General features: G+C 43.6%; 1 protein-coding gene across 1 annotated transcript in view; it reads right to left on the minus strand.

Annotated features, from left to right (window-relative positions):
- Positions 1-21,572, minus strand: part of LOC147707490 (CD109 antigen-like) — a 911,073-nt gene that overhangs the window by 16,792 nt on the left and 872,709 nt on the right. The window contains exons 31-32 of the mRNA XM_086926507.1: positions 17,759-17,915; positions 11,805-11,907 (exon numbers count right to left, since the gene is read on the minus strand). Coding sequence (XP_086782633.1) covers positions 11,805-11,907; positions 17,759-17,915 — 260 coding nt within the window. The remainder of the gene's footprint in view (positions 1-11,804; positions 11,908-17,758; positions 17,916-21,572) is intronic.

A 21,572-nucleotide genomic window follows, 5' to 3' on the forward strand; every position in this document is an offset into this window, starting at 1 on the left:
ATCAGATGAAGGATTAATGTAGGGACAGAGGGTGAAAGATTCCCAGGAGTAAGGACAGAGAGGTCCTTGCTAATTTCAGGAGGGACCAGTTTGAGACACTGTGTGAAAGGGATGATGCTGTAGTTGACTTTAGGTAAGCAACCATGGTGGAAACCCAGGAAGAGAGCCCTGTGGAGTCAGGCTCTAGGCTCCCTTTAACCAGATATATCCTAGACACATGCAGAGGAGAAGCAGAAGGAAAAGGAAAGTGAACTGGAAAGGGATAAAAAAAAGTCCTTGAGAGAGAGAAACTTAATATGGCAGAAATGACAACTCCATCTGGGATGAGTCTATCTGGAATAGACCCATCTGGGATCAGTGACTATATCCAGTTCAGGCCAAGTTGTGGCATTCCACATACCCGCTGGCCAACTCTGTTCCACCCATCGCACCCTTGCCTCCATGCCCAGGATTCACAAGCCCAGAACCAGAGGAAGTTCCTTCTCCTACCTCATCGGCAAGACCTGGAACACCCTGACTCCACCTCAGGCAAACCGCATCGCTGACCCAATTCAAGAAGGACCTCAAGACCTGGCTCTTCGAATGATCCCCCACACCTAGAAGTACCAGCATCCCCCCCAAGCGGGTGAGTAGTCACACTTTACAAACCTCTGATTGATTGATTGCTCCAACGTACCCCTTGGTCCTCTTAAGGGGTTCCGATACTTGGCAGCAAGTGGTGGGGCATCTAACCTTTAGGAATCTGAATACAGAGGTGGGTGGCAGTGACCATTTCCAATCTGTACCAGTACAGCAATAAGTCATTTTGTTTTCTTCTACCGAGAAGTTCGACGTGCATATACAATGGAGAAAAGAGGGTTGGGAATTGATCTCACATCCATGTCCATTAATCAGATGAAGGGTTAATGTAGGGACAGAAGGTGAAAGATTCCCAGGAGTAAGGACAGAGAGGTCCTTGCTAATTTCAGGAGGGACCAGTTTGAGACACTGTCTGAAAGGGATGATGCTGTAGTTGACTTTAGGTAAACAACCATGGTAAAAACCCAGGAAGAGAGACCTGTGGAGTCAAGCTCTAGGCTCCCTTTAACCAGATATATCCTATAGACATGCAGAGGAGAAACAGAAGGAAAAGCACAGTGAACTGGAAAGGGATAAAAAGAAGTCCTTGAGAGAGAGTAACTTAAGATGGCAGAAATGACAACTCCATCTGGGATAAGTCCATCTGGAATAGGCCCATCTGGGATCTTTAACTATATCCAGTTCAGGCCAAGTTGTGGCCAACGTTTCAAAAGATCTTGTGCATGCGTATGTTGAAGGGCGGTATATTTTGGAATGGTTTATGTGCTGGTAAGGCGCATGTCTCAAATGAGGTATCTAAGGCAGCTGCCTCCAAGGGGTGCATGCCATTGGAAGGGACAAAATTGCAAAAAACACAGTTGATGGACAGAATGCAGAAAAATGTCTTACATTCACCCCAGTACAAAGATCTGGGCCTAAATCTATCTTTTTTTGCACTCCACACCACCCTGGGTTAGACAATGGCTATATGCAAATCAGCCTTGACCCTGTGCCTCGTGGGAACAGTCCAGCCCGAACTACCAAGCCATGTCTTTCCTAGACCGGAATCAAGCATCCAAGGACCGGTTTCTGGCTATCAGCCTTCTTCAGCCTGGATAGCTTGACTCCAGTGATGTGGAGAGCCTGGGACTCACGTCTGAGCATATCCAGCCCACTCGGGGTGAAAATTGCAAAAAACACAGTTGATGGACAGAATGCAGAACAATGTCTTACATTCACCCCAGTACAAAGATCTGGGCCTAAATCCATCGTTTTTTTGCACTCCACACCACCCTAGGTCAGACAATGGCTATATGCAAATCAGCCTTGACCCTGTGCCTCATGGGAACAGTCCAGCCGGAACTACCAAGCCATGTCTTTCCTAGACCGGAATCAAGCATCCAAGGACCGGTTTCTGGCTATCAGCCTTCCTCAGCCTGGATAGCTTGACTCCAGTGATGTGGAGAGCCTGGGACTCACGTCTGAGCATACCCAGCCCACTCGGGGTGAAAATTGCAAAAAACACAGTTGATGGACAAAATGCAGAACAATGTCTTACATTCACCCCAGTAGAAAGATCTGGGCCTAAATCCATCGTTTTTTGCACTCCACACCGCCCTAGGTCAGACAATGGCTATATGCAAATCAGCCTTGACCCTGTGCCTCATGGGAACAGTCCAGCCCGAACTACCAAGCCATGTCTTTCCTAGACCGGAATCAAGCATCCAAGGACCGGTTTCTGGCTATTAGCCTTCTTCAGCCTGGATAGCTTGACTCCAGTGATGTGGAGAGCCTGGGACTCACGTCTAGCATACCCAGCCCACTCGGGGTGAAAATTGCAAAAAACACAGTTGATGGACAGAATGCAGAACAATGTCTTACATTCACCCCAGTACAAAGATCTGGGCCTAAATCCATCGTTTTTTTGCACTCCACACCACCCTAGGTCAGACAATGGCTATATGCAAATCAGCCTTGACCCTTTGCCTCATGGGAACAGTCCAGCCCGAACTACCAAGCCATGTCTTTCCTAGACCGGAATCAAGCATCCAAGGACCGGTTTCTGGCTATCAGCCTTCTTCAGCCTGGATAGCTTGACTCCAGTGATGTGGAGAGCCTGGGACTCACGTCTGAGCATACCCAGCCCATGTGGGGTGAAAATTGCAAAAAACACAGTTGATGGACAGAATGCAATACAATGTCTTACATTCACCCCAGTACAAAGATCTGGCCCTAAATCCATCGTTTTTTTGCACTCCACACCACCCTAGGTCAGACAATGGCTATATGCAAATCAGCCTTGACCCTGTGCCTCATGGGAACCACTCGATTCAAGCAAACCGGGCTGAAGACGGCTGGAATGCCAGAAACCAGTCCTCGGAAGCTTGTTTCCGGTCCAGGGAAGGCATGGCTTGGAAGTTTGGGCTGAACTGTTCCCATGAGGCACAGGGTCAGACTGATTTGCATATGGCCATGTCTGAACTGGGGTGGTGTGGAGTGCAAAAAAACGATGGATTTAGGCCCAGATCTCTGTACTGGGGTGAATGTACGACATTGTTCTGCATTCTGTCCATCAGCTGTGGTTTTTGCATTTCTCACCCCGAGTGGGATAGGTATGCTTAGACGTGAGTCCCATGCTCTCCACACCACTGAATTCAAGCAAACCGGGCAGAAGACGGCTGGAATGCCAGAAACCGGTCCTCGGAAGCTTGTTTCCGGTCCAGGGAAGGCATGGCTTGGCAGTTCGAGCTGAACTGCTCCCATGAGGCACAGGGTCAGACTGATTTGCATATGGCCATGTCTGAACTGGGGTGGTGTGGAGTGCAAAATAACGATGGATTTAGGCCCAGATCTCTGTACTGGGGTGAATGTATGACATTGTTCTGCATTCTGTCGATCAGCTGTGGTTTTTGCATTTGTCACCCCGAGTGGGATGGGTATGCTCAGACGTGAGTCCCATGCTCTCCACACCACTGGATTCAAGCAAACCGGGCTGAAGAGGGCTGGAATGCCAGAAACCGGTCCTCGGAAGCTTGTTTCCGGTCCAGGGAAGGCATGGCTTGGCAGTTTGGGCTGAACTGTTCCCATGAGGCACAGGGTCTGACTGATTTGGATATGGCCATGTCAGAACTGGGGTGGGGTGGTGTGGAGTGCAAAAAAACGATGGATTTAGGCCCAGATCTCTGTAGTGGGGTGAATGTATGACATTGTTCTGCATTCTGTCCATCAGCTGTGGTTTTTGCATTGGAAGGGACAGTCATCATTGGGAGGATGCCTGTGACAGGCCAGATGGTCTATGAGTGAAAAAGGAAGCTCTCCTTAGGTGGTTTGGGCTGAAGCCAGCTCAATAACTGAAGAGATTCCATGACTGCAAGAGAGTGTATGGCGTTCCATTTAATTTTGGATTCATGTGGTATTGCTCGATTGGAACAAGTGTGCAAGTGTGATGGAGGCTATGGATTTTCAGTCCCTTAACAGGTTGATAGTGACAGAGTAACTCAAGAAGTAGTGCTCTACACCACTTAGGCAGTATATGTGTGATCGGACAGAGAGGGATCCAACAAAAACGTACATTGTTAGCTGTTAAGTGATTGGCTACCATGGTTCACAAAGGGTGGAGCAGCACAGTTCTAAGCTGAATGGGGGAAGAACACTCCACAGACTGGTTCCAAACTGGAGGGTAAGGGCCAGGGTAATTCTCATGAGATTCGAGTAGGGCCAGTGTAATATGGTAATGGTGTATCCTGGAAACAGCATCCTAAGAAGGGGAGGCAAGGAAGCCCTTTCAAGTCCATGTTGGTGACTATTTTTAAGTGCCACAAGGTGGGACATTTTAAAAGAGATTGTCAAGAGAAGAAACTTGACCAAGAGACATCTGTGATAGCAAGTATGTTACATGTGGGTGAATATACCAGAGAGTGACCGGTTGAGCTTAACCTAGTAGCTATGGACAATGGGGAATGGGACCCAGATGCTCTGAAGCACATTCATCCTAACAAAATTAGATTTCTGCAGGAATTAATTATCAATGGGAGGAAAGTGTCTGTCCTGAGGACTACATAAGCCTACCACCCTATGGTTGTGAGGAAGTATCCTAAGTCTAAAGCGATACTCCCTGGAACCAAGGATACATATATGGTAGCTAGTTTAGAGGACATGGAGCATCTGCTTGCCAGGGTTGAGATTGAGCTCAAATGGCAAGGTGGCCATAGTTGATGGTGTACAGAAAAAGCAAGGAGCTGGATGTCTCCTGGGCAATAATTTGATTGTACTCCTAGATATGGCAGGATGCACTCGGATTTGCTCCAAAGATTTCAATCAATTTTATCATGCTCAGAGGTGATAGATTTGGGGTGCAAAACCCCCAATATTGTGCTCTGTCCTAGCGGGTGAAGAATTTGTAAAACAAGAAAGCTGAAACCTAGGTAGATATTCAGTCCCGAGATGCACTACCTTGATAAGGAATTTCATGTACTAAACTATTTTGACTTTCTTTTGACAGTTTCCTCCATGCTTTTATTCCAATATCACAAACACAAGGAGATGATGGACAGAGCACTGAAATTTTTCAGATACTCACCCCAGTCACAGATCTGGCTTTAATCCATCATTGTTCTTTAGCTCCCTTTGCCACCCCATTTCGGACCCGTCCATGTACTAGTATAAAATTATTCACATGCACATTACATGAAATGAAGTGAATGTCCCTTGAATTCAAAATGTGCTTCATGCTAAAGAAGCTCCTTAGTGTGTTGTTGATCAACCGCTAAACTAAAAAACACTTAATTGACTCACCGAGGTTGAAAGCACCAAGACTCATTAGTCCATCGTAATGATTCAATTAGTTAAAATGCATGACAAGCGGTTTTAAACAATGCTAGTCAGTTGATCTATAACACAACGATAAAGCAGGTAGAGAGTTGGTAGCCTTCAGTGGTAGGGGATTACTACCCAAAGAGCAGAAGAGGGCAGTTATTGAAAAGGAGTGCTTTGCCATAGAGTGGGACTTGCATACGTTCTGCCTATATTTGTTTGGCACTAAGTTTGTGGTGGAAGCAGATTATAAGCCACTGAAATGGTTTATGGCTATAAATCTCAAGTTGTTGAGCTGGCCTATTTCTTTGAAGGGACTAGTTTTTTGTGGTGGAGCACAAAACCGGATTGAGTCACAGAAATGCTGATGAACTTTCCCACCGGTTTTACCGGTCTGACCACCAAATCTTAGGAGTTCTGATCTGAAAGTGGCGTGTGTTGGGATGGAAAAGTCCTCTGCATGGTTTAGGACATGTGCCCTTGTTCTGAGTTCCTAAATGTACTGTTGTCGGACAGTGGTGGGTTCTCAGTGGCCTGGTGTGCGGCAGAGGTGAAATACTTGGAGATTTATTTACACTGGTATAGAGAACAGATACTGCTGCTGAACTACAGCCCAGTGATACACCAGCTTGGCGCCAGGGTGGAGCAGTGGATTCGCCTCCCACTGTCCAAAGCAGGGCACAGAACCATTATCAAAATGGTGGTCTTCACCCAGCTTTTCTATTTGTTCAACAGCATCCCCATTCCCTGTAAATGTAAATGTATTGGCATTTATATAGCGCACTACTTACCCGTAGGGTCCCAAGGCGCTTCGACCGCTGCGAAACCCTTCCTGGCTTCCCTGAGAGATGGTCCCTTAATGGGTATCTCCAGGGTGAGACCAGGCATCCCCGGCGGTCTGGTGGGGCCGTTAGTGAAGATGAGGCAAGCTAATGCCCAGAGTTGCCGAGTGTGATCGCTGATCAGAGTGGGCACCGAGGCGAGAGAATTATCGAGTCCGCTGACCCTGGTCCAGAAACCTGCCGCGCCGGGAATCGAACCCTGGTCCCGGGCCGTCCTCTGCTCTCGGGTCTGCCGCCTCTAACCAGTGAGCCACACTACTTCACTGTTCCCTTGACAAATGCCTTTTTTTGGTCAAATATGCACGATTTTTACATGTCTCATTTTGGGTGGTAAACAGTCTTGTATCAGTTGGAACACTCTCGTCCTTCCCTATGAACAGGAGGTATTTGAAGTTCCGGACATACTACCTAGTGGCACAGTGTAATTACTCACAACACTAATACCACCCGGATGCCAGTATTCTCTATGCCAAGCCGAAGGAGGATCTAGTAGCCCCTATGAAGATGGTGGCCCTTCTGCCAGCTGGACTGCCACAGGACAGGAGTGATGTTAAAACTGTGTCCACTACATGCTGGACATGGACGATATTATTGCGAAAGACAGGTGGCATGCCAATTTATTCATCTGCACTTCCGTTGATGGTAAATCCATGGCTACCCATCACATTATGGATACGGTCTGGTTAGAATGTTCCACGTAAACCAAACTGGTGTCTTATAACCACTGACATAAGCTATTACACTACAAATTCCTGTGGAGAGCAAATACCACCCCTGCAGACTTTGCGCACATGTCCTGGACCTGTGATAGAATTGCTTCACACTGGAACACCATCTTTACAGAACTTGCAAGAATTACAAATTTGCAAATAACAAGTTCCCCACTGGTGGCACTTTTGGGACTGGTTGCCAGTGTACCTAAAGTGTCACACAAGTTTGTGGTAATGGCTCTGCTGCTGGCTAAGAGAAAAAATTGCCTTAAATTGGAGCAGCAAACAGAGTCCCACCTTGGAAAAATGGATCAAAGGCATGATATATTGTGATACTAATAGTGAAATATTTGCAGAATTCCCCCCACGTTTAGACCTAGGGATATATGGCAGCCCCTGCGAGACTACCAGAAGGAGCGTGAGGGCTGATACCCAATGATTAAACATACAATCAGCCTCCCAATGAACAGGGTGTAACACAATGGGAAAAAGGGGGCGTACTCTGAAAGTCACCAAGGATCAACTTGATGCCACATTAGCGCTACCGAATACTAGAACTTTCCACATCAGATTTACTTGTACTAACTGGGACATACTGTAGAACATGCGCAAATTATGTGATATCTCGTCTAAGAACTACTGCTATTTCCATTTCTGTTTTACAAAGTAACATGTATATACGACAGAGGAACGTTAAGCATGAAAAAAGTAAAAAAACAAAAACATCATCGATAAAGACCACTGATGTCCGTCTGAGTGCTCTCCTTGTCAGGGTCAAATCTAACCAAATCCTAATGTAAGTGAACAATATTCTGTCTGACGTTTTCTTAGCGCATCAATGTTATGTTTTATCAATATTTTCTGTTGGTGTACATCGTGGGGCTCCACCGTTTTTTGCCTGATAATTGACTAAGAATGAGTTCAATAAAGTCATGGCTGGTGGAGAAAAAAAAATATGTTCTGTTGTCTGGATCCCTAATGCTTTTGTAGTCATAGGCAAACACAGATCGCCATGACATAGGCCTGTCTCCCAGATTGCAATCTTGTTGGACTGGGAGTGTCACCAAAAGAACTACCCTCATAATGGTGGAAGGCTACTGACTTCACCAGGAGTTAAAAGTCACAAGCGCAGTTGTAGCAGCATACTGTGCAGTGATCAGTATGAGTGAATTGGCCCTTTTCATCATGTGTCACTAGAGCGAGGTCTACAGGCTCACTCATCTTTTAAATGTTATGCTGCTGTGTACTGAACTCACCCTTGGCCTAAGTCCGTTAGGGGTAAAGTGCTGCACAGCGCAACCATGGTAATTCTGCTTTGGATGTATGTGTTTCTTGGAAGGATGCAAACAGGGGTGTAGCTTTAAGGGGGGTGTTTGGGGTGTTAATAATTGTATTTTGTGATGAATAGTTGGGTACAGATGCTTTCAGCCTGGTATGGTGATGCGTCGGATGGATTTCACCTGGTATTTTCGCTTGAACCCATTGATAAAAGCACACACACACACTCTCTCTCATCCTGTTTTGAATGTTCTCAAAATGTTGGTTATTTTACAAATGTTGCGTTTCTCTCATTTAATGCACCTATGAATCCGCATTCATGTCTCCCTTTCCACTGCCCCTTCTGTCCCTCTCATGTGTCCTGATTGTTGTATAATCTATATTAACACTAAATGCCTGCATCATTGTTGGGAAATCTGAACGTCACACCCTCCAAATCTTACTGACAAAGCTAAGCCCCTGGGTGCAATGCAAGGATAGAGCAGTTCTGTGCAGTACATGAATGGTGAGTGCATACTGTGTTGATGTATACCTGCAAGAGGTGCGTTATATGAGGGATGTAGTGCAGTGAGTGCGCAGTGGAAGCAGGTGCTGGATATATATGTGTTTGTGAGAAGTACAACACATGAAGGGTTATTAAGCACACACATGATGATTGTGTGTAGTGGCAGTGTGTGTGTTTTCAATTAGCACGCCATAGTATAATACAGAAAGGCTACAGTACTGAACAGTGCACACAGAATAAATGTGAAGGCTGAATTTATATGTGGCTGTTATGGCACAATGCATGGAGGTAACAGTACTGGATAGTGTATATGATTTGGCCATACACAGCGTGCAAGTGTGCCAGCAATGGTACATTACATGAAGGATACTGTGTTTCATTTTGGAAAGCACAGACCTGTTTGGGGAAGACATGAGGAGTAGAGGAATCCTCCAGACAGATTTGTTTATTACTGAATTCTTGTTAGCGCAGTGGGACATACTGGAAGAAGAGAGGGAGAGAGAGAGGGAGAGAGGGGAGAGAGAGAGAGAGGGAGGGAGAGGGAGAGAGGGGAAAAGAGAGCGAGGGAGAGGGAGAGAGGGGGAGGGAGAGGGGGAGAGAGAGGGAGAAAGAGAGAGGGGGGGAGAGAGAGGGAGAGATAGAGAGAGCTGGAGAGAGAGGGGGAGAGAGACCCCTCCCTGCACATTTTAAAAGGGCTCTCTTTGGCTCATTGATAGGTAACAAGGAAAAGGCTTGGACACATTTCAGGAAGAAGTTGGGGCTGATAAGGGAATCATATGGAGCAAGGCTGGGAGATCACGGTTAAGCTTTTGATGCAGACATCAATGTGTCTGAGATCCATGTGTGAACTCTAGTTACTCCCATGGCCTAGGTTGTGGGACTATCAGCTTCAGAGTCTTTCCTGCTGTGACAGATAGTATTTCAAAAGGAAGAAAATAATAAAAAGTATTCACTTCAAAAGAAGCAGAACCCTAACATAAATCTTTAAAAACCTAGACTTTAAATCACATTTGGTGTCCGGAAATGGACTATAAGAAAGGGAGGTTGAGACCCCAAAATCTGACCAAGCAGCCAGACGGGCTATTTGGGGGCTGATAGCTCTGCAAGACTTCTGCCTGCGACCGGAAATGGGGTCCATGGCCTGCTAGTATCCTCCTGGTTGAAGGGATATCACAAAGGGAAATCAAGACCTGGCCTGGAGCACCAGCACCTGCCTGCTTGCCAAGTCCATGCCATGTGAGGAAGAGGAGAGCTTTGCTGGGAGCGACATTGATGGGAAGCCATGCAGAGAGGAATCCCAGTGCAAGGTATGCGGAGATGGCTGTGCAATGAGTGAATCATTGTCTTTATACAGGGTTGAATTGGTGACCCTGTATGCCAGGAGAGGGCTGCAGTGGACTTAGTTGTGTATCAAGTGCTGTGCAGGGAGTGCAAAGCCTGTACTGCCTCATAGCGGTAACTCCGTATGCCACAGTGATCCTCAGCAGAAGTGACTGAGCTGACAAAGTGGCAAGACTTGTGTGCACCTCAATGCGACCCTGTATGCCGGCGCGGTATAGTAGGCTGCCTAAGAGAGGTAAGCTCTTTCCCAGCGGGTACCGCAGTGGCCAAGTGTGCGAGGAGGGTCTGTTGGTACAGAGCATTGCCAAGTTCGGGCTGTAGGCCAGGAAAATTGGAGCTGCGACCTGCAGGTTTAAGTTGAACACGAAGACCTGCCCCATGGACTCCAGAGGACATTGAGAGGACTTTTCTCTGTCGCTGAGACACATTTGGGAGCACGAAGATCAACTCTCTCCCCAATGTGGGGAAAAGTTGAACCTACCATGCTTCTCAGGAGAAAGCCTGTGCCTGTCAGGTGCTGTCACCGGTCCCGCATGGAAACTGACTGGACCCAGCAGGACTGGAGCATTGCAAGTGCCTGCAGCCAGGGCTCCTGCTGAAATGATTCCATGCTGCTAGAGCAGGTAAGGCTTGATTCGGGCCTGTTGGACCCCTGGAGACTCGCTGTTAAAGGTTCTGCAGCAAAATAGGCACCTTTGACTCTTTCATACAGAGTCAGAGTGGACTTTTGAGTAAGGCCTACTAGTGAGCATTCACCGCATGCGGCCACCAGTGAATGTGAAATAACCCCAATTACATTACGGTAGTTGGTAGGACAGGGATTTGCTAGATAAACAGTAATGGCCTGACCTAAAGGGTATTGTGTTATTGCTTAGGAATGGCATACTACATCTTGAATGCATAAAGTAGCATACTTCTTTTTAATATAAAAACAGGTATTTTACTAAAAATTTATTCATTGCCATTACTGAGTTTGCTTGGAGTTTGAGTCGTGTTCACTAAGCCTTATCTACACTTTTCCCTCTGAGGGACTCTTTGACTACTCGCCCGCAGATGCCACTGAGAGTCAAGTGTAGAAGGGGTAGTTGGTTCAGTTGCTCAGGATCCATAGTAGATCAGGGCCTGCGACAGCTGAAGTAAAAAGCCTCCACCACCACTGGTGGTCCCAGTAGCCCCTGCGTGCACAATGGCCCTCTGAAAGGGGTCCTGATACCACCCATTCATGAGCAAACATGATGTCCACTCCATGATGTATAGATGCATTAATAACAATGCTGTCTGCAGTAGATAGCTAAAGATGTCTGTAGTTAGACTGCAAAAACAATAAGGTAAAGACATTTCATTAAGTTATTTATCATTCGAGAGGTGAGTGTGTAGAGACAGAAATTAAAAGATTTAGAAGACTGACAGAGGATTGAGGAGTAAAAAATAAGGAGATATAGAGAATTCTTTGAGTGAATGCGGTCTAGAGGTACAAGGAAAGTTTAATCACGAATGTGTAATTTTGTGCTTTACCTACTTGATTTGGTGGGAGGGGAGCATAAGTTATGGAATTTTCTAAACAAGCTGGATAAAAACCAAATCAGCATTGTTCACTTAACCTGTATTCCAGGGCGGTTCTGAAGAAACTCTTCCTCGCTTACAGACAGCACAAACATATCATTATGAAATGTGATTCTGGGGCAGAAAATCAGCAGTAATTTCACGAACAGTGATACGATTCCATAACACAGCAGAGGTCTTACGATTTATACTTACTCGGTTCATAGTAGTCAACTACAGACACTGAGGCATCTTGGGTGTACGCCACTTTTGAGTCTCTCACTGCTGGAACGGCCACACAAACCTTTGTTTGATTTAGCTGCGGGAAAATAAACAGCTTAGAATATATACTAAATTCCATATTATTCGCTGTAAACTAGATTCATCGATGGCAGGGTAACAATTTGAAATAGGCACCAACCACCACAGAAGCCAATGTCACACAAAGGAATAGTAGTTTGTTAAATTATGAATTAGAACTCCAGTACATAATTTTTATCTAAAGAAGTTTAATGAAATTAAAATGTGGGCTTTGAGAGGGTGTATTTATGTATGAACGCCTGTGTGTATTAAGGTCTTTAATTGATTTAGGGACACGTGTTAATTTTTTGCATATGGAAGCAAACTGTAGCAGTTAAGTAGTTTTCAAAGGGGATATTCCGGTCGTGGTACAACAGGAGTACTGTACTTTGCTCTTTGACATCCTTAGTGCACTGGTTTTGATATTTTAGGTTTAAGTAAATTCTAGTGGATATTACCTGTCCCTCTCTTTTTACTTATATGCCTTTATAAACAGAGGTGCATGATGCAGAACCATTGAGCGCAATATATTGGTTCTACATGGAAACAGGGCAGTCATCTTAGCAAATAGGTGCTGCTGTGAGATCACTTATATTTTTGCAATTTCTTCTCATGGGCTAAAGGAGGGTTGGTGGCGGATTCAAGCAAGAATGTTCATTTGTCTGGTGGGCATACAAATTGCACTTAGAACACTCTGGTAAGCAATTGCTAAATTTCCTATAACATTTACATAGTTTGTGTCTTCAGAGTTCAAGGCTACTAGAGCTCTGTTGGAGAGCTGAGGCTGCAAATGTGGCTCACTGATCTACAGCAGAGCCCTTAATGTCCATAGTTCAAATCCAGTGGCAGATGATACGTCACGTTAGCAGTGGGATTGACAGCGCACAACAAGTAATACAGTCAAGCAGCATGTAACTCAGGCTTTTGGGGGCGTTGGCTGTGCTGCAGGCTCTGCAGTGTCAATCACAATGCTAGTGTGTGCAACTTGAACTGTGAGACAAATGAGGGAGCATGATTTAGGTAATGAGATGTCGAAGGCAGGAAAAGTGGGCCACATCTTAGTGTTTGATGGTAATTGTGCAGATCAATTAAGTTCTGGTCCAAAGACTATCTAGAAAAAAATAACACATCAACCACAGTATTGTTGGAACCGACGAGTTGCAAGCCTTTTGCAAAACAGCTGACATGGAAATATTTCTAAGTTCTAGGGGGAGTGCGTTCCCTAAGTAGCAAGAAAGTACTGAAAAGAAATGGCATCCATGTCGGGATTTCTTTTAGTGAGGGATCACAAGTTTTAGTGGGCATACCAAAGAGAGTTCTGCTAGGCAGATATGCTATTGGCTTTTTGGCCAAAAAGTTATGCAGCCTGTCCTAATTCCTTTTAGTGCAGAAGACATGATGCTCACATTCTCAGCACTACCTTCATAGTTAGGAGTGGCAGCTAGGTTAATGTAGTGTTGGGGTAAGGGCGTTGGAGGCAATTACAAAAAAATAAGAAAGAAAGAAAGGAACCCTAACTTACCTCCTGGTCGTCACCTCTCCTCTGTCCTCTTTTGTAGTCTCCATGAAGCACACAGGCTTCCAGATTCCCTTACTTAATCATGACGCTGCTGTCACCAGCATGACAGCAGCGGCATGATTGGTCTGAGTGCCCTTGTTCGGCACTAAGGCACGGAGTGGGAGCCTGTGCATGTTCTCCCCCGGCCTTGCAATATAGCCGAGTTGAGAACATGCCGGCCAAACCGTCATACACACTTATAGTGCAGCAACCACTCCTCTTTCCTGTGAGGACTGCCAAACCCAGCCTCACCCTAACCTGGCTCGGGCTCAATACAAAAAAATAAAATAATAACGTAACGTTATTAACGTTGTATCATTATCATTGTATTTTCCCTGTGAACTCAGCGGGGAGACACTACACTGCCTTAGCGGAGAAGCCGCCGCTCTTTATAGTGCAGAGAGAAAATAGATCATATTCCCCCAGATAGGGCATAAAATTCCTCCTACGGTGCTTGCAACATAGGATTTATTTTTAGAGGCCCATCTTGAACTGCTGAGGAACAGCTGTCCAGCAGCTTAAGGCATTTTTGTTTGTAATGGAGGGGAGAAACTCTCCTCTTTCAACCGTACTTCGCCCTAGTCTGCCTGAGAATCCCTGCAGGAGGGCGATTCCCAAGAAAGATCCACCCACTAAGTACCAGGCAGCATTCCCCAAGCACCGTCTATTTTTACCCATAATGTACCCATTCCAGGCCAGTGGGAAGAAAGCCTCAAAAACACCAGGGCTGCTCTGTTTTTAAATCATTAGACTAGTGTGGGGTCTGTCGGAGAATGCACACAAGACAATAGGGGAGGGTTTTATGTGTTTCAACAAAAAAAAATGGAGTCGGGTTACCAGTCCTCACATTGGGCCACATTCACCCTCCTTAGAGCCTAAAAAGTGCCCCCCGGGGTACAACAAACATTTACTCACACTCATTGCGTCCCCAGGCAACTTTGATATTATAGGAGGAGATGCAGATGCTTGCAGGGTTCCATCTATAATAAGGCATACATCTTGTACCAGCACGATCACTAGGCAGTGTTCCCTCATTTGCATAGGGTATGTGAACAACAGAATCGCCCAACCCTCTCCACAAGGGACATCGAAGACCTGATAAGATTTTACAACTTAGAGTCACCCTACTCAGAAGACTCAAGAGGCTCCTCTATCCCTATCGCTATGAGCAGACAGGTGACTAATATTCCCACTAAGTGCATAGGAGACAACCTCAACAATCTCATTGAAGTTCAAACTGTCCCACATCCCAATTCCATGCAGCTTACATACCTGAAGTTACACATTAAACACAATAGTGAGATAGCAGAAATCACAAAATCAGACAACCTAGACCTTCCCTTCAATAGTGTCAAAGAGGGAATACCATATGCTGAATGCCTCTGAATGAGGGGTAATTGCAGTACAGAGGAGGGCCTTAGCAGATCTAATAATGAACTTTTCAGTAGATTGCACAGAAGGGTTTATAAAACAGACACTTGCTAAAGCCAAAACCAAAAGTGAATCAGCTGCCAGGGAAGACCTCCTGTTCAAAGCTATAGAACAAAGCAAGAAAAATACAGCGGGAACCCACGGGACTGATCACAGGTTTCAATGCCTATCACAACACAGTTAGAAAAATACTACACAGACATTGGAATGCAGTCAGGAGTGATCCAATACTAGGCCCGACCTGTCCAAATGCTCCAGCCATAAGCTTTAGAAGAGCGAGGTCCATGCGCCAATAGGTAGTACGCAATGCGCCTGCAAGAGCGAGTAACCAGACTTGGTTAAAATCCCCAAAAGGCTTTAGCAAGTGCAGCAAATGCAAGGCTTGCAAACACGGTATCTGTCAACATGCCATTTAGACAGACACCATACACCATACAGGGGAACTATAACTGCAAGACTGAGTTTGCAGTCTATGTCTTGAGATGCACATGCTCTAAAACCTATGTCGGCAGCACTATCCATCTGGTCCACGTTCGCATCCTCCAACATTTGAGGGCTATAGCGAACGATGACCAGACCTACCCAGTGGCACGTCACATCAATTCGCGCCATGGGGGGTTATGCCCAAGACCTCTCTTATTTTGTCATCGACAATGTGCTCAGGAACCCAAGGGGAGGAAATCGGCAATTGGCATCACGGAGGTTTGAATCGAGATATATCATTCTCTTCAACTCCAAGATCCCACAGGAGATGAATGCCGGTTAAGCGCTGAGTGTCCATCTGTAAAGTCAGTTTTTTTCTTTATTTTTCTTAGCTGGCATCCTCCCGCATGTCTTGTCCTCTCCCCGATAGTGTTACGGTTCTCTCTTTTATAAGTAAACCTTCTTAGTTTTATTTTCCACCCCTTATGTTATGTTTTTCCTTTCAATTACTTATTATATTTAATTTTCTAATTCTTTCGATATTGAAATTGGGGCTGTTCTCCACTATGGAGAATTGGGTATTGCCCACACTGTCTCCCAACTCATAGGAAATCGATATCCGCATGCCCACTTGGGCAGAATTTATGTTTGCGGAATGGCGATAGATAGCTTACATTTTAGTTCGACAGCCTCCCTTTCTTCACCCTTTGTACTTACTACACAAATTTTTCCAAACGATAATTCAGGTCAGTTTGTATTATTGTGGCGCTCCAGGATAACGTGATTTCACTAGTTCCCATGCACATGTATATTATTTTAGAGGAACTTCTATGTCCATTACTTGCAGCACACACAAGGGCAGAGCCAACAGGGACATCAGGACAGTTATTTAATTTAAAAGCCGATTGATCACTAAACTTGAGTGAATACCTTAACTCATGTCTTAGTGCAAAGGAAGACAATCTGCTGATTGTAATTTTACCTGTTTAAATGTTTATTCTTTTCATGCAATGAAAGTTTTCTCTTTTAAAAAATAATATTTTTTGCACTGTCATGGGTATTGAGCACCTTCTATGTCTATGATGTGTTTGGTAACCCAGGCAACGAAAAGGGAAATGGTGGTGGTGTATATATTTGAGTCACTTACAGAACTATTTATGCAGTGATCAAGGCGGTCCTGCCGCCGAAACGCGTCTGTCCTTGTTGAAATAAATGTCTTGTATGCCAAAACTACTCACGGAGTCAGTGCCTGCATGTGGAAGTGACTGTCAGGATGTATATATATATATATATATATATATATATATATATATATATATATATATATATATATATATATATATATATATATATAACTACCTATCTCAATTCATCATCAATGGACCATCCACTATCACTTCCATGCAGATGACCTTAAGCTCTATATGAAAGTATTATTTCCGGAAGACATCACCATAGCCTCACAAATTCTCAACAAGATTCACTCCTGGATGACCTGGCACCACCTCAAGGTAAATCTACTAAAACTGAATTCCTTTTTACCTCACCAACCAATAGCTGCACACCTGTGCTAAAATGACTTGAGGGGAGCTTTCTCCTCAACTGCATGGCAAACATCTTAAACAAACACCCCAGCCTCCAAAATTACTTCAATAACTTGACCTACGGAGCCTATTTCTAATTCAAACTCACACTGTAGGATTAGGTATTTCATTCCAGCCTACAATTTCAAACTAATCATCCAGGCACTTGTCCTTCTGAAATGAGATTATGGTAACTCCCTTCTAACACAGCTTCCCAAAACGCACCTCGCACCCACCAAAGCAATTAAACACCCTGTCACTATATTGATCACAGGATACAGAAAATTCATCCACATCCATTCAAGGTGACTAACTCCCTCTAGGTCATCATGGAAAGAATTTCCAGTCATGAACATTTCACCTACAAATCATTGTTATCAGGTGTGTCAGTCTAAATAGCTGAATAGCAGCAAATCAAGACTACAACACCCAGAATGTATTAGGCTGACACAAAAGCCCAGGACTGGAAATTGTGTCCATAATAATTGAGTGGCACACAGTATTGTAATGAAACATGGGTAAGATTATGCTGGCTTGCTTGGTTGTTACCCAGGGGTCGTGAACGTCATTTACACCTTAATGCCAGCCTGTCAGTAAGTTTATTAAACTGGGGATTTTCAATCTATTAGGCTTCTGTTATTTCATTTTAGGGCCCCCTTGGATCAAGTTTACAGTCTTCCTTAGAGTATTATCTTGGTACATGGATGACAAAGCTTTATTTAAGAGTAAAAGACTTCAGGAATATAGATGTCACTGACAAGAGCTGACAATCATGCAATATGCAAAAATGTATTGGGCATAGTAATCATAGAATCCAACATGTAAAAATGTATTTATTGCAACCCAAGTAATTGTTTTGTCTTCACTTTACTTACAGAATCAAAGTACAGGTTGACAATTCCATTGCCATTTTCCACTTTCTTGATCAAATTGTTCAATGAAACCGAATCAGGAGACGGGGCAAAGCCACTTAGTAAATCCACTTGCATAAGGACCATACCGCTCTCTGGAGATGTGTCTGTTCCTAAAAATCTTGACAGAAATGATAAAGAAACCTTCACATATTGCAGAAATATTATTTAACTCTTAATTTTTAAAGTAGATCACATGAATTCAGTGAACACTATTCAATATTATACCATATGGAGTTTAACAAATTGTAAACTGTATGTTATAAATGACGTGTGTCGATGTAGTATACTCTGCCACAAACTAGAATACCTCAATTCAAACTAGGGTGTTTTCCACCCACGGTAAAAACTATTAATCTGGAGTAGGGCAGTTACTACTTATGGTAAATACTAGCCATTTGGAGTTTGTCATAACAGAATGAGGAAGTTGTGTTTCTCAAACTGAGTACCGCTGAGTGAAATTTTAATTACGTCAGCTAAATTCCAGAATTTAACGTTATATGACATTCCCAACTTTTTTCAAACTTTCCTATTACATTACTTTGTGTAATAGGTGTCCTCTGGAGAATGGTTCAGTCAGAAAAAATTGGGGAGAGAGACATTTTCTGCGCAAACCAGTCTCATGATGGTATCATGTGAGGCTTTTCTACATAAGGTGCGTGTTCACCTGAAAACATCACATTTCAACACAAGAGTCTAATTTCATATAATTTTGTGAAATGTTCTTGAAATTTCACAACACATCATGCAATATTATGTTATAACTTTTATCTATCCAATCTTCCACTAATATATTCCGCCAGGATTTTTCTGGCCTATTTTTGTGGAAGGTCGTGTTTGCAGCAAAACAAAATTTAACTCACCATTTGGAAAGAGTACCAAAAAACTCTAAACTTGTTCGTGATAAATAAGTGATATGAAAGTGTTGGGATCTAGCTAGGATAAGCCTGAACAAAGTACAGTCCCTGGATGGAGTTGTTCAACTTTGACTAATGAACTTCTGTTGACATGAGACATGCTTTTCTGTTCCACAACATGACAACACGTCACAGCATTCGCTTACAATGCTGCAAGTGCATTAAAACATTCTACACAACATCAATCTGCTTTGTGGCATTGACTATTTCATACCAAATGTTCTAGGTTGTAATAAATGCAACACTGCAAGCAAACGTGGTAGATACCTTAATCTGAACAGCACCGGCATTAGTCAAGTTTTGACAATACAAATGCCTGAATCCAAAAACATTTATAGTTATAGGGTTAAAAGGCAATTAATGCATCAGACCGTACAGAAGATCTCAAGTAGCAAATTGCGACACTTGAGAATTGTATTCATTATTCGGAAATCCTGAGTACTTGCCTTTGTAATAGATTGTTCAGCGCAAAACAACCAATCAAATAACCGCAAATGATGTCCAAGACTATGTTATCATTTAAGATAACTGCTTTTTTAGATATATTCCAGGGAAAGAGCACGTAGAGGGGAAATGAGAAGGTTGGTACGAAGCCATTTATATTTTTTGTTAGTAGTCACTATTAGCAGAATATATGGCTACCCCAAGACAATTCTTGTTGCCTCTGTTTACATGTCCACGTGTACAGCTAAGGATATGTGTGCTAATAATGCACGGATGTATGAAACATATTAGAACACTATAACGTTGGAGGTACACTGAAGGCAAAGGAAATGCAGAGGGCAATAACTAATCGTGCAGACATTTGCTCCAATATTCCAATTTTTATCTTTTAGTTTCTCCCTGTACAATTGAGAACATTATACCCTTAGTAGATGAGCTGTTCTAACAGTAGAAGGCTATAATCCTGTAACATTACATATGGGTAAATATCAAAAAGGAATGCTTTCCATTTCCGAGTTCCAAGTGAAATCATACACGACTCAACTTTTCACCCACTGTCTATGCTGGAAACTCCTTGCTGGAAAAAAAATCTTTGTTGATGCTTACCTAAGTACAATTCTTTAGACCGACTACTGACGCCAAGGTAATGTACAACTAGATTTTTTCAGCAGAGGACTGCCAATGATATATAGACTTCTTTTTTTCAATACATTTCCCTATTGAGCATTTAAACACCTTGTACAAAGGATTAATCAAAGTATTGCTGCTGTGGAGTACGGACATAGCAAATCAAGCAGAAGAAACTGAGTTTGAGTAGAAACAAAATCAAATAAAATCCCTGCGGTCCCAGAACATCTGCGGAGATCAGTAGATTTCATCATAATTTATAATCTTGTTTCTTGCAATATCCATGGTCTTAGACAGATTGCCTCTTTGGATGAAAGGCACATTGCTTAAATTGATGGTGACAAAACCGAGGTTTGGATCGTGGGTAGAAACACTCAATCGTGGGGCCCAGAGTACTGACCTGCATCTTTAGGAATTGTTCCTACCCCTTCTACCAAAGTGAAAAGCCTGGGGTTCTTGTTAGATGATGCTTTGCCGATGCTCCCTCAAGCTGCTATAGTAGCATCTACCTGCCTTGCAGTCATGAAATGGGTGAGGAGAATTATTTGGATTATTCCTCACTAGGCACTGAGAATGCTAATTCAGGCCCTTATCCTTTCAAGACTGGATTATGGGAATGTTCTCTATCTGAGCGCTGACAAGGCAGCTGCCTGCCTTCTTCAGGTGGTGCAGAAACCTGCGGCTAGAGTACCTACTCGACTTCTGAGCAGTACCGCAGCCTCCCCCGTTCTCAGAGAGCTGGATTCGCTACCTATCAGTACAAATTAATGCTCCCTGCTTTATGTTTAATGCAAAAGCAGGATTTGGTCCGAACCATGTACAAGAGCTGGTCTCCCCTTATATCCCCTCCCGAGATTTGAGATCTGCCAGCCAGGTCCGATACTGTGTGCCCAGAATACACCGGGCTCACGTTCTTTTGCTTAATCACGGCCGAAACTATGCAACGCTTTGCCTCAGTATGTAAGAAACTGGACTTTGTCAATGCAGTTTTGCAAACTTTTAAAAACATTGCTCTTCTAAATATGGTGTCTTCACGATCTCCTTGCAGTTGCTCAGCTCTGGGAAACCAAATGGGTAGTTGTGCGCTTTACAAATGCAATTAATATTATTTTTAGTACTGCTTATTCCATGCTGTTAACTCTCTCTTTTCATAATGTTTGTAATGTATCTAACTATATTTGCAGAGTTGATGACTGTATCCTCTATTTGTATCATTCTGTGTCTTGGGTTATTCATCTATTGGAAATATGTTCATACTTGCTAAAGGATATAAAACTCACTAGTTTCTAAGCTGTGGCTTTCCAAATATGTTCTTAGAGTTGAAAATGTTAGTCTTGCTTTGATTGACACTTTGCACAGCGCATACTGCAAACTTGATTGCCACCAGAGGTGCTTCAAGCCTTAGAAAAGTATATTTATTAATTCTTTTGTGGGAGTAGAGAGTTGGGGGCTCTTGTAAAAAGCGGATCTAGTAATAGACACAGAAAGTTTGTGTATTCTTCACTCAAAGATCGATCAAAAGGAACACAGTAGCATACTGGCACTTCATTCACTGGAAACTGGTGACCAATCTAAGCACTACGATTACATTCAGGAGAGGTAAAAGATTATAATTGTCCAACTGGTTTTATTTTCTGAAAGGGAAGTAAGGAAGTGTAAATGATTAGTTGTTTTTACATTCTTATCAGAAACGGGATTTACATTGAATTTCAGAATTCCATAGAAGCCTCCAAAAGTAAGGCTATGAAAATTGTACAAGGAGCCTGGAAAGTTAAAATAATTGAAATTAT

Source organism: Lissotriton vulgaris, chromosome 6 (genome assembly GCF_964263255.1).
Source record: "Lissotriton vulgaris chromosome 6, aLisVul1.2, whole genome shotgun sequence".
NCBI classification, from domain to species: Eukaryota; Metazoa; Chordata; class Amphibia; order Caudata; family Salamandridae; genus Lissotriton; species Lissotriton vulgaris.